This window comes from Pseudophryne corroboree, chromosome 9, assembly GCF_028390025.1.
Source record: "Pseudophryne corroboree isolate aPseCor3 chromosome 9, aPseCor3.hap2, whole genome shotgun sequence".
NCBI classification, from domain to species: Eukaryota; Metazoa; Chordata; class Amphibia; order Anura; family Myobatrachidae; genus Pseudophryne; species Pseudophryne corroboree.
The window spans coordinates 155,816,948-155,831,348 of record NC_086452.1 but is presented as its reverse complement, the minus strand read 5'-3'; the positions used below and the strand labels follow the sequence as shown (position 1 = coordinate 155,831,348).

At 46.9% G+C, this 14,401-nt stretch overlaps 1 protein-coding gene across 2 annotated transcripts in view; it reads left to right on the top strand.

The window, feature by feature from the left end:
- CCDC18 (coiled-coil domain containing 18) overlaps positions 1 to 14,401 on the top strand; it is a 434,514-nt gene that overhangs the window by 50,576 nt on the left and 369,537 nt on the right. For both annotated transcript variants that reach the window (XM_063939870.1, XM_063939871.1), the window contains exons 2-3: positions 2,242 to 2,391; positions 2,991 to 3,147. In XM_063939870.1, coding sequence (XP_063795940.1) covers positions 2,242 to 2,391; positions 2,991 to 3,147 — 307 coding nt within the window. The remainder of the gene's footprint in view (positions 1 to 2,241; positions 2,392 to 2,990; positions 3,148 to 14,401) is intronic.

Genomic DNA, 14,401 nt, shown 5'->3' with positions numbered 1-14,401 from the left:
GATTCCCATGACAAAGAGTTGTTGCGCAGCGGCGGCGCAAGTAAATCTAGGGCTAGAGAGTGAGAATGGATAAAACTGTATAAAAATACAGTATTATTAATTAAAGAATGCAATAAATCAATCACTAGAAAAATACAACCTGGTTGATCCTTCCTGATACAAGTAAGTAGTAGTAATACAGTATTCCTACTTCTGCTACAAAAGAATGAAGCCGTATAGAAAGGAGGCATATCATGTCTCATGATAGAGTTGTTGCACAGCCACTGTCCGGGCTGGCAGACCACTACGACCTATCCACAAGACTAGAGCTCTCTCTTTAGTTTGTTGTTCTTATGCATATGGATTGGCACTTTGAAGTCAAAGCAATCACATTCGGAAGAGTTGTCTGTTGTTTATCTTTTTCCCTGCCTGTTTTCTATACAGCGATAGTCTCCGGAATTTGTAGGATTAAAAAATGATGTGCAACAAGCAGTCGTGTTTATCCCTCACCCGTGCACTTTAGACACCCAGATTTCAAGTTTAGATAAATCATTCTGCAGAGACTCCACATTAATTACCCTACACAGTTTAGTTTCATCTGCAAAGATTGACACTATGCTTTCCAGGCCTATTTCTAGGTCATTGATAAATATGTTGAACAGTAGTGGCCCGAGTACGGACCCTTGTGGTATTCCGCTGACTACTGGTGTCCAGCTTGAGTACTTCCCGTTGACCACTACTCGCTGTACCCTGTTATCCAGCCAGTTACTTATCCATGTACAAACAGTTTTTCCTAGGCCAAGCTCATTTAATTTGATGATCAGTCTCCTGTGAGGCACTGTATCGAAGGATTTTGCAAAATTTAAGTAGACCACATCCACTGCTTTTCCCTGGTCAAGGTTATCACTCACTTCCTCGTAGAAGCTAATTAAGTTAGTTTGACATGATCTGTCCCTCACAAACCCATGCTGGTTCTTGCTAATAATCTTAGCGATCTGTAGATACTCCTGTATGCTATCCCTTAGAATTCCTTCCAATATTTTCCCCACTATAGACGTCAAACTAACCGGTCTGTAGTTACCCGGATGATTTTTGGATCCCTTTTTAAATAATGGCAATACCTCAGCTATACGCCAATCCTTCAGTACCATGCCTGATCTAATTGAACTTATGAAATTCAAGTATAGGGGTCTTGCTAGTTGTGACCTAAGCTCCATCAGAACCCTCGGGTGAAGTCCATCAGGACCAGGTGATATATTAATCTTAATTTTGCTTAGTCTCTCCCGGACTACTTATTCACTTAAACAAGTATCTAACCACGAATCATTACTGGCACTATCGTTATGCACTACTCCCACCATCAGTACATTCACCGGAACTCAGATATAAGTTTATATGCAGATATTTCTTTCTTTTACAATCAATTTTTTATCTTCATTTTTATATACAATTTCTAGCATGCATGCATAGTATCTGATATGATCCACCTTTCAGGATAATCATTTTTGGTACCTTTTTATAACTTGTGTGGTCATCATTATTGTGAGATATAATAGGTGTAAACTGTAGTATTAATTAAATTTATATAAAACAAAATGCAAATGAAATATTGAAATAGTGTGATTCGAGGGTTCATCCAAACCAGTGCTCCATCCACTAGACAGCGCAATTTTTCCTCAGCAATTCATTTAGTGTTCTGATCAGTCAGAAGATATTTAATGATTATGCACACACAAGCACCAACAGCCGACATGCCAACTAACAGGGAATATTCCGCTCGCTACCGAGCCTGCAAGGGGCTCCATTGTGCCTCCCCTCCCCCGCGCTGGCATTCTGCGTCCGGGATCCTGGTATCGAGATGCAGACCCTGTGATGCTGGCCGCCGGTAACCCATACCCATCCCATTTTTACCTTATGAATCAGTTTCCTATACTGACAGTTTGTTTTTTCCCTCACAAATAACTGATTAATGAAAACTTCAAACCTTCACTGCCGGCACGTGACCTCTACTGATGTGTGCGCAGGATGCCGTATATTCATTGTAAGATGTTGCTTCAGCTTATTCCAGGAGAGATGGATTGAATTTGTGTTTATTTATTAACAATGACAATTACTTATCTAGCACCAGCATATAACGCTGCACTTTACAGATGGGTTTGCTACATTATTTAGAAGTGATGTTCACGATGGACTGTAGCCTGTGTTAGTTTTATATTGTCTGCATTTAACTATTTTATTATCTGTAATCTGTTACTCTCACAGAAATTGCATTATATTCGTTAGAGAGATCTCGTATGAAATGGAATCGAATGCACCAAAATACCAAAACAAACAGACTTTAGCAAACCGTGACACGTCAATACTAATGCAGACAGAGAATAACTTACAGAACTTGAAAGGTCATCATTCCAGGTATGTATTAAATCTCTGTTAAAGAAAGTGTTCTCCCAGCAGCAAAATACAAGCTGTGCTTTTATCATTTTGCCTTTCCTGACAGGCAAAAGATTACAAGCAGACAGAAGTTTTAGGATGTCTGACTTGTGCTTTCTTATATTCCGTAGGGATGTTTTGTATTTACGGGTCAGTAGACGTTTGTGTTATGGAGAAAGTATATGGTACTGTATTTGCTTATCAAGCAAGACGCCTACAATTATAACTTTGCAAAGAACTACTTATAGATGATGCTTCATTCATTGTTATAGCATATCATTCCATAGTCTTCTCTAACACTAGTAATATTTCTGATGTTGATTACTCATAGCAAATTGAAGTAATAGTAAGTTTTATTGAAATATTTGAGCAACTTTATAGTCACGTGTAATACATTTTATATTTATTATAGTTAACGACTGTAACATTTAAATAACTACTTAAAATGTATCTTGTAGCTACTGTATACAGCTGCTTTTGAGTGTCTCATTATTCCAGTTTTTGTAGTTAGTTTTTCTTATTATGGTGTTATTTTATTCTTCATTGTGCATTGTTTTCCATGCTGCCTTTTACTGTATCAGTGACAGCGGGAGCGAGCACTCCATCAGCAGAGCTCCCTTAGGTCTGACTCTAGAAGATCTCGAGCAGCCTAGTTACTGTGAGCCCCGGGAGAGTGTACCTAAACAGAGGAACATGTCTCTAAATGGAGGATATTCCCTGAGGAGAGCTCAAGATAAGGTATGTAGCTCCCTTGTGCCACACAAATCACATATTCATGTATTGCACCTGTCTGCAAATTAAATATATATTTTCTTGGACATTAATATGTCTGAGGTAGAATTATAGTTTGAAAACACACATCAGTCACCAAATGCTACATGGTGCGGGAAAACAGAAGTTATTTTTTTCATGTTGTTCTTGCATAGGAAACAGTTCTTTAATAGGAACAACTAGGTTTCATAACGCACCATTTTGAAGTGAGATATATAGGAGAATTCACATAAAGGAAAAGAAACATTGGTAGCGAAAAACTTAAATTTTTAGTGATGTTTCCTGATGTTTCTCCTGTAATTTTTTTTTTCCGGACAATCTAATTTGGCCGCCTGAAAAAAATACATGTTCTACTGAAAACACACAGGTTCAGTGAAACCTGTGTGTTTTCAGTAGAAACTGCCCAGTTTTCATCTGAAGACAAAGAAGTTTTTCAGGGATTTATTTCTCCTGCCTGAGTCAGGAAAAACATAATCCCAGATAAATGACGTAATTGCCATGCCTTTTACAGAAATATTTACTATGTCACCGTTGTATCTACTGTTTTTTGTTTTTTACCATGTGCTACCACCCTACTGTATGCAATACTGTACCATGTGCTACCACCCTACTGTATGCTATTCCTCAAATGTCTGCACACACTGCCAGCAGCGACCTACACAGTGCACCCCAGAATGCTGCCTCATAAGGGTTTTCTCTGGGCAGGATGTGCCACATTTGGATCTGTTCATACAGAATACTAGGTGATTCATCGCGCCCTACGGGCGCTCTTCACACCGTTGTAAGGGGCTACGTCCCCTTAACCCTTGCACACCCTTGTGGCATGCAATATTTTTTTTATATGGCGTATAACCTCTAATCATAATTGTGTGAGTGGTTAAATATTGCAAGGATAAAGGGCGTGCAATGGTTAAGGGGTCGAAGCCCCTTGCAACGGCGTGAACAGCGCACGCAGGGCCTGATGAATCACCTAGTAGGTACTTTGGTTGGGGTAGTGGCGGGTGCGGGGAAGACGCGGATGGGATCCGGGGGTGGAGGGGCGGTTGCGATGGTGCCGCAGGTGGGGGAGGGGCTGGTGCTGTGGTGCCGTGGGTGGGGGTCCAAAGCTACCGCGGGTGGGGGAGGAGCAGTTGCGGTGGTGCCCCGGGTGGGGGAGGGGCGGATGCGGTGGTGTGGCGGAGGGGCGGGTGCGGGGGTGCTGCGGGTGGGGGAGGGCGTCTGGAGCTACCGCGGGTGCTGGAGGGGGTGTGTGGGGGTGCCGCGGATGGGGCCCAGAGGTACTGTGAGTGGGGGAGGGGCGGGTAATGCTTCTCCTCCTGTCAGCAGCTAAGCTGCTTTCCTCCCTTTGGCAGTGGCTCTCCCGGAGACTCGCACGGAAGCAAAGCAGCCAGTCACTATTCTTAGCGCCGGTGTCCCAACGTGCCGCATTACAGGGAAAAAGATGCACTCAATAAACTACAGCTCCCAGCAGCCTTAAGGGCCGGAATGCTTCGGCGCTAAGGGCAGCTGGGAGCTGTAGTTTATTTAGTGCGTCTACTTCCCTGTAATGCGGCGCGTTGGGACACTGGTGCTAACAATAGTGACTGGCTGGCAGAACTGTCTGACTGGCTGAATCGAAGTAAAGGTGAGAGTGCTGTGCAGTGTCAGTGACACTGCACACAGGCCCTGTGCTAGCCGCTCAGCACAGGGATGCAGTGCAGGGAGGCAACAGGAAGGAGAGGCGTTCTCCCTGCTCTGCATCCCTGTGCTGAGCTGCTGCTGCTATCCCTGCTGCTGCTGCCGGCTGCTGTCACACATGCAGCGGCGCCGGCAGCACAAAACCTCCTCTCCCCCTCGGCGCCGGCAGCACAAAGCTTCCTCTCCCCTCCCCTGTGTGACATTCAGTGGCCGGGTGGGAGCCAAAGGGGGCACAGCTAGATGGGAATAAGGGGCGGAGCTAGACGGGACCATGCTGCAGCAGAAGTGTCGGGAAAGAGAGTGAGTGTGTGTGTATGTATATGTGTGTGTGTGTATGTATGTATGTATGTATGTATGTATGTATGTATGTATATATATATATATATATTAGTGTCTGTGTATACTGTATATATGTGTGACTGTGTGTGTGTATGTATGTACAGTATGTTTGTGTGTATATATAAATATATATTTCTCTAACGTCCTAAGTGGATGCTGGGGACTCCGTAAGGACCATGGGGAAATAGCGGCTCCGCAGGAGACTGGGCACATCTAAAGAAAGCTTTAGGACTATCTGGTGTGCACTGGCTCCTCCCCCTATGACCCTCCTCCAAGCCTCAGTTAGATCTCTGTGCCCGAACGAGAAGGGTGCACACTAGGGGCTCTCCTGAGCTTCTTAGTGAAAGTTTTAGATTAGGTTTTTTATTTTCAGTGAGACCTGCTGGCAACAGGCTCACTGCATCGAGGGACTAAGGGGAGAAGAAGCGAACTCACCTGCGTGCAGAGTGGATTGGGCTTCTTAGGCTACTGGACATTAGCTCCAGAGGGACGATCACAGGCCCAGCTTGGATGGGTCCCAGAGCCGCGCCGCCGGCCCCCTTACAGAGCCAGAAGGCAGAAGAGGTCCGGAAAATCGGCGGCAGAAGACGTCCTGTCTTCAACAAGGTAGCGCACAGCACTGCAGCTGTGCGCCATTGCTCTCAGCACACTTCACACTTCGGTCACTGAGGGTGCAGGGCGCTGGGGGGGGGCACCCTGAGACGCAATAAAAACACCTTGGATGGCAAAAAAATGCATCACATATAGCTCCTGGGCTATATGGATGCATTTAACCCCTGCCAGAATCCATAAAAAAGCAGGAGAAAAGTCCGCGAAAAAGGGGCGGAGCCTATCTCCTCAGCACACTGGCGCCATTTTCCCTCACAGCTCCGTTGGAGGGAAGCTCCCTGTCTCTCCCCTGCAGTCACTACACTACAGAAAGGGTTAAAAAAAGAGAGGGGGGCACTAATTAGGCGCAGTATTAACTATACAGCAGCTATAAGGGGAAAAACACTTATATAAGGTTATCCCTGTATATATATAGCGCTCTGGTGTGTGCTGGCAAACTCTCCCTCTGTCTCCCCAAAGGGCTAGTGGGGTCCTGTCCTCTATCAGAGCATTCCCTGTGTGTGTGCTGTATGTCGGTACTTTTGTGTCGACATGTATGAGGAGAAAAATGATGTGGAGACGGAGCAGATTGCCTGTAATAGTGATGTCACCCCCTAGGGGGTCGACACCTGAGTGGATGAACTGTTGGAAGGAATTACGTGACAGTGTCAGCTCTGTATAAAAGACAGTGGTTGACATGAGACAGCCGGCTACTCAGCTTGTGCCTGTCCAGACGTCTCATAGGCCGTCAGGGGCTCTAAAGCGCCCGTTACCTCAGATGGCAGATATAGACGCCGACACGGATACTGACTCCAGTGTCGACGGTGAAGAGACGAATGTGACTTCCAGTAGGGACACACGTTACATGATTGAGGCAATGAAAAATGTTTTACACATTTCTGAAATACGAGTACCACCAAAAAAGGGGTATTATGTTCGGTGAGGAAAAACTACCTGTAGTTTTCCTGAATCTGAGAAATTAAATGAGGTGTGTGATGATGCGTGGGTTTCCCCCGATAACAACGGATAATTTCTAAAATGTTATTGGCATTATATCCTTTCCCGCCAGAGGTTAGGGTGCGTTGGGAAACACCCCCTAGGGGGGATAAAGCGCTCACACGCTTGTAAGGGCTCTAACTTCGCCTGAGATGGCCGCCCTTAAGGATCCTGCTGATAGAAAGCAGGAGGGTATCCTAAAAGGTATTTACACACATACTGGTGTTATACTGCGACCAGCAATCGCCTCAGCCTGGATGTGCAGTGCTGGGTTGGCGTGGTCGGATTCCCTGACTGAAAATATTGATACCCTAGATAGGGACAGTATATTTTTGCCTATAGAGCATTTAAAAGATGCATTTTTATATATGCGTGATGCACAGCGGAATATTTGCCGACTGGCATCAAGTCTAAGCGCGTTGTCCATTTCTACCAGTAGAGGGTTATGGACACGTCAGTGGTCAGGTGATGCGTATTCCAAACGGCATTTGGAAGTATTGCTTTATTAAGGGAGGAGTTATTTGGGGTCGGTCTTTCAGACCTCGTGGCCACGGCAACAGCTGGGAATTCCACGTTTGTACCCCAGGTCGCCTCTCAACATGAGAAGACGCCGTATTATCAGGCGCAGTCTTTTCGTGGACAAGCGGACAAAAGGTTCCTCATTTCTGCCCCGTGACAGAGGGAGAGGAAAAAGGCTGCAGAAATCAGCCAGTTCCCAGGAACAGAAACCCTCTCCCGCCTCTGCCAAGCCCTCAGTATACGCTGGGGCTTTACAAGCAGAATCAGGCACGGTGGGGGGCCCGTCTCAATGAATTTCAGCGCGCAGTGAGCTCACTCGCAAGTAGACCCCTGGATCCTTCAGGTGATATCTCAGGGGTACAAATTAGAATTCGAGACGTCTCCCCCTCGCCGTTTCCTAAAGTCGGCTTTACCGATGTCTCCTTCTGACAGGGAGACAGTTTTGGAAGCCATTCACAAGCTGTATTCCCAGCAGGTGATAATCAAGATACCCCTCCTGCAACAGGGAACGGGGTATTATTCCACACTGTTGTGGTACCGAAGCCGGACGGCTCGGTGAGACCGATTCTAAATCTAAAATCTTTGAACACTTACGTACAGAGGTTCAAATTCAAGATTGAGTCACTCAGAGCAGTGATTGCGAACCTGGAAGAAGGGGACTACATGATGTCTCGGGACATCAAGGATGCTTACCTTCATGTCAAAATTTACCCTTCTCACCAAGGGTACCTCAGGTTTATGGTACAGAACTGTCACTATCAGTTCAGACGCTGCCGTATGGATGGTACACGGCACCCCGGGTCTTTACCAAGGTAATGGCCGAAATGATGATATTCCTTCGAAGGAAGTGAATTTTAGTTATCCCTTCCTTGGACAATGCCCTGATAAGGGTAAGATCCAGGGAACAGTTGGAGGTCGGTGTAGCACTATCTCAGGTAGTGTTGCGGCAGCACGATTGGATTCTCAATATTCCAAAATCGCACCTGGTTAAGACGACGTGTCTTCTGTTCCTAGGGATGATCCTGGACACAGTCCAGAATAAGGTGTTTCTCCCGGAGGAGAAAGCCGAGTTATCCGAGCTAGTCAGGAACCTCCTAAAACCGAGCCAAGTCTCAGTGCATCAATGCACAAGGGTTCTGGGTAAAATGGTGGCTTCCTACGAAGCAATCCCATTCGGCAGATTCCACGCAAGAACTTTCCAGTGGGACCTGCTGGACAAATGGTCCGGATCGCATCTTCAGATGCATCAGCGGATAACCCTGTCACCAAGGACAAGGGTGTCCCTCCTGTGGTGGTTGCAGAGTGCTCATCTTCTAGAGGGCCGCAGATTAGGCATTCAGGACTGGGTCCTGGTGACCACTGATGCCAGCCTGCGAGGCTGGGGAGCAGTCACACAGGGAAGGAATATCCAGGGCTTATGGTCAAGCCTGGAGACATCACTTCACATAAATATCCTGAAGCTAAGGGACATTTACAATGCTCTAAGCTTAGCAAGACCTCTGCTTCAAGGTCAGCCGGTGTTGATCCAGTCGGACAACATCACGGCAGTCACCCACGTAAACAGACAGGGTGGCACAAGAAGCAAGAGGGCAATGGCAGAAGCTGCAAGGATTCTTCGCTGGGCGGAAAATCATGTGATAGCACTGTCAGCAGTATTCATTCCGGGAGTGGACAACTGGGAAGCAGACTTCCTCAGCACGACCTCCACCCGGGAGAGTGGGGACTTCACCCAGAAGTCTTCCACATGATTAAAAACTCGACAGGTATTGCGCCAGGTCCAGGGACCCTCAGGCAATAAGCTGTAGACGCTCTGGTAACACCGTGGGTGTACCAGTCAGGGTATGTGTTCCCTCCTCTGCCTCTCATACCCAAGGTACTGAGATTGATAAGATGGAGAGGAGTAAGCACTATAATCGTGGTTCCGGATTGGCCAAGAAGGACTTGGTAACCGGAACTTCAAGAGATGCTCACGGAGGATCCGTGGCCTCTACCTCTAAGAAGGGACCTGCTCCAGCAAGGACCCTGTCTGTTCCAAGACTTACCGCGGCTGCGTTTGACGGCATGGCGGTTGAACGCCGGATCCTGAAGGAAAAAAGGCATTCCGGATGAAGTCATCCCTATCCTGATCAAAGCCAGGAAGGATGTAACCGCAAAAACATTATCACCGCAATTGGCGAAAATATGTTGCGTGGTGCGAGGCCAGTAAGGCCCGACGGAGGAAATTCAACTGGGTCGATTCCTACATTTCCTGCAAACAGGAGTGTCTATGGGCCTGAAATTGGGGTCCATTAAGGTTCAAATTTCGGCCCTGTCAATTTTCTTCCAAAAAGAACTAGCTTCAGTCCCTGAAGTTCAGACGTTTGTAAAAGGGGTACTGCATATACAGCCTCCTTTTGTGCCTCCAGTGGCACTTTGGGATCTCAATGTAGTTTTGGGTTCCAAAAGTCACATTGGTTTGAACCACTTAAATCTGTGGAGTTAAAATATCTCACGTGGAAAGTGGTCATGCTGTTGGCCCTGGCCTGGGCCAGGCGCGTGTCAGAATTGGCGGCTTTATCCTGAAAAAGCCCTTATCTGATTTTCCATTCGGACAGGGCGGAATTGAGGACTCGTCCTCAGTTTCTCCCCAAGGTGGTTTCAGCGTCTCACCTGAACCAACCTATTGGTGGTGCCTGCGGCTACTAGGGACTTGGAGGCCTCCAAGTTGCTAGACGTTGTCAGTGCCCTGAAAATATATGTTTCCAGGACGGCTGGAGTCAGGAAATCTGACTCGCTGTTTATCCTGTGTGCACCCAACAAGCTGGGTGCTCCTGCTTCTAAGCAGACTATTGCTCGTTGGATTTGTAGTACAATTCAGCTTGCACATTCTGTGGCAGGCCTGCCACAGCCAAAAATCTGTAAATGCCCACTCCACAAGGAAGGTGGGCTCATCTTGGGCGGCTGCCCGAGGGGTCTCGGCTTTACAACTTTGCCGAGCAGCTACTTGGTCAGGAGCAAATACGTTTGTAAAATTCTACAAAATTGATATCCTGGCTGAGGAGGACCTGGAGTTCTCTCATTTGGTGCTGCAGAGTCATCCGCACTCTCCCGCCCGTTTGGGAGCTTTGGTATAATCCCCATGGTCCTTACGGAGTCCCCAGCATCCACTTAGGACGTTAGAGAAAATAAGAATTTACTTACCGATAATTCTATTTCTCATAGTCCGTAGTGGATGCTGGGCGCCCATCCCAAGTGCGGATTGTCTGCAATACTTGTACATAGTTATTGTTACAAAAATCGGGTTATTATTGTTGTGAGCCATCTTTCAGAGGCTCCTCTGTTATCATGCTGTTAACTGGGTTCAGATCACAGGTTATACGGTGTGATTGGTGTGGCTGGTATGAGTCTTACCCGGGATTCAAAATCCTTCCTTATTGTGTACGCTCGTCCGGGCACAGTATCCTAACTGAGGCTCGGAGAAGGGTCATAGGGGGAGGAGCCAGTGCACACCAGATAGTCCTAAAGCTTTCTTTAGATGTGCCCAGTCTCCTGCGGAGCCGCTATTTCCCCATGGTCCTTACGGAGTCCCCAGCATCCACTACGGACTATGAGAAATAGAATTATCGGTAAGTAAATTCTTATTATATATATATATATATATATATATATATATATATATATATATATATATATATATATATATATATATATTGGTAACAACAGCCCGGCACTCCCTTGTGCTGAAGAGTTGAACAATGCCCCGGTGCCCTCAGAATGTATGCACATCAAATGGAAAAAGAAGGACTGCGGCACTCAGGGACGTTTTGAAAAAATAGCTGTATTAAGTTCAGTACATCATGGCATCGACGTTTCGGGGATTTTAACCCCTTCCTCAAGATGCGGTAGAGACAAGAAGAAAAGAAGGAAACCCACTCACCTTTAAAGAAGAAAAGCCCGCCAAGACCCCCGTGCGTTCCGTCCCGAGCTCCAATGTCCGGCGTGAGGGGTGCGCCTGGAGATGACCTGCCGTGACGTCCTTGCTGTGCGCGGACGCCCGTAACCTGGCAACACCGACGCTGTACCCGCCGGCCGGAGACTGGGGAACGGGAAGAGAAGAGGGACATGAAGCATAGCGCCATGCACTAGAACATGGTGGCTGGCTAAAACACACAGTGATGGTACAAATAAAGTATGACAATAAAGCACCATTGGTCCCTTTAACCCCAGAAAGCCATACATGCTGAAGATGGAACATGCCTTGTGTGCAGATAGTGGGATGAGAAGAGAAAAGTGCGTGGTCGAGTATTAGTACAGGTGAAACTGTGACCTGGCACCGTAGGGGGTGTGTCCTATATGGATGTCTCCTCCAGATCCCCTTATCCCAAATGGTGAAGTCACTAAAGGGTTAGGGGTGATATAGGGAAAAGACTGTCCTAAGGACTGTTTCCAGTCAGGATAGTACATAAGGACATGAAAGAGTAGGAACAGCATAAAAATTTGGGAGAGAAACACATATTCCAGCAAGTCCATGTATTACGGGTCCAGGCTGGGTGTGTCGCCCCTCCTCCTGATCCTGCTCGGTCTGCTGGCCACCCTTGTGTACTTCGTATATTAACGTATTGAGGGAACAGGCGGCTGTTATCCAAATATACTCCACACTATCCGCTCATTTAGACCTTTAGGATGGATCGTATTGAGTCCATAGATCCAAGATGCCTCCTTACGGAGTAACAGTCCATCACGGTTGCCCCCCCGTATATGCTTAGGGACGTGGTCGATGATGATGTGTTTAAGGTCTCCCAAGGAGTGTCCGGCCTCATAAAAGTGTCTAGCCACCGGTTGTTCGGAGGGAGTGCCCTTGATGGCAGACTTGATCGCCGAGCGATGTAGGGCCATGCGTTCTCTTAAAGTTCTAATTGTCTTCCCTACATAACAAAGATTGCAGGGACAAATGATGAGGTAGATGATATGCGTGGTAGTACACGTAACTACGTGTTTGATGGTAATTTGTTTATCCGTGAGTGGAACTGCAAAAGATGGCCCAACGATCATGTGGCTGCAGGTGGTACATCCCAGGCAGCGGTAACAGCCTGGTTTTTTTGAAAGAAACGTCTCCTTGGAAGACTTTGAGAAATTAGAGATATCTGTATGTACTACGAGGTCTTTGATATTTCGACCCCTCCTGTAGCACATCATTGGAGAGGTGTGTTTGAAGGGGAGGGACGCATCTGTGGAGACTATGGGCCAAAGGGCTCGGTTGACTCTGTTCAGGATAGGACTAGAAGTGTCGAAAGACGTGGTCCATGGGATTCTGTCTGTCAATGAACGTGGAGTAGGCCTTAGAAGTTCATCACGTGACAGCTGTAGCATCTCCCTCTTTGTTTGGACCAGAGCTGTTTTGTTATATCCCCTTTGCGTAAATTTGATGACCATCTTGTCCAGTTCCTGTTCCAACTTGTCTGGTTGGTTACAAATGCGCACTGTTCTTAGCATTTGGGATCTAGGTAACCCCCGTTTGAGGGAGCGTGGGTGATGGCTGTTGGCCCGTAGGAGGGTGTTCTTGTCCGTAGGTTTGCTGTAAATGTTGGTTAGGAGTTTTCCGCAGCTCAGAGACAACAGGACGTCCAGGTAATTGATGGAGGTCGAGGACCACTGGTAGGTGATCCTGATAGGGGAGGGTCTGATGTTGATGAATTCCAGTAGCCGTTTAAGTGCCGTCTCCCCTCCAGTCCACAAGATGAAAATGTCATCAATATATCTGGTGAACAACGCTATAGACTGGGCTACCAAGGGATCTTGAAAGAACATGGATACCTCCTCTTGTAACATATAAACGTTGGCATAGGAAGGTGCCACGTTACTCCCCATGGCACATCCTGTCTTCTGTTGATAAAATTTGCCATCAAAGAGGAAGAAGTTCCTTGTTAAGGTAAGCTCCAATAGGGTCATAAACAAGTCGAGGTCCACTTCACTCATAGCCTCTTTGCGTAAGAAAGACCTCATTGCATTTAAACCCCCTTCGTGGGGTATACTAGTGTAGAGACTGCAGATATCTATTGTGCACAACAGTGATCCCTCTCGAACTGTGCCAACGGCATCTAGAAGCAAAAGAAAAGACGTGGTGTCTTTCAAACATCTCGGTTGTTTCAAAATGAGTGGCTGAAGCACACAGTCCAGAAACTGAGAAATAGGTTGATACAAGGATTGACGTGCGGATATGATCGGACGACCAGGGGGTTGGGTGAGATCCTTATGGATTTTGGGGACTGTAAAAAAGATAGGGACCCTGGGAAAGTCCTGAATGAGGGCTTTAAGGATCCTGTCCGATATATATATATATATATATATATATATATATATATATATATATATATATATATATATATATATTTCTCTGACTTCCTAGTGGATGCTGGGAACTCCGAAAGGACCATGGGGAATAGCGGCTCCGCAGGAGACTGGGCACAACTAAAGAAAGCTTTTAGCTCACCTGGTGTGCACTGGCTCCTCCCACCATGACCCTCCTCCAAGCCTCAGTTAGATTTTGTGCCCGGCCGAGGTTGGATGCACACTAGGGGCTCTCCTGAGCTTCTAGAAAGAAAGTATATAATTAGGTTTTTTATTTTACAGTGAGACCTGCTGGCAACAGGCTCACTGCAGTGAGGGACTAAGGGGAGAAGAAGCGAACCTACCTGCTTGCAACTAGCTTGGGCTTCTTAGGCTACTGGACACCATTAGCTCCAGAGGGATCGACCGCATGGAACTGGCCTTGGTGTTCGGTCCCGGAGCCGCGCCGCCGTCCCCCTTACAGAGCCAGAAGTAAGAAGTGGTCCGGAAAATCGGCGGCAGAAGACATCAGTCTTCACCAAGGTAGCGCACAGCACTGCAGCTGTGCGCCATTGCTCCTCATACACACTTCACACTCCGGTCACTGAGGGTGCAGGGCGCTAGGGGGGGGCGCCCTGAGCAGCAATAAAAAGACCTTGGCTGGCAAAAATACCACAATATATAGCCCCAGAGGCTATATATGTGATAATTACCCCTGCCAGAATCCATAAAAAAGCGGGAGAATAGTCCGCGAAAAAGGGGCGGAGCTATCTCCTTCAGCACACTGGCGCCATTT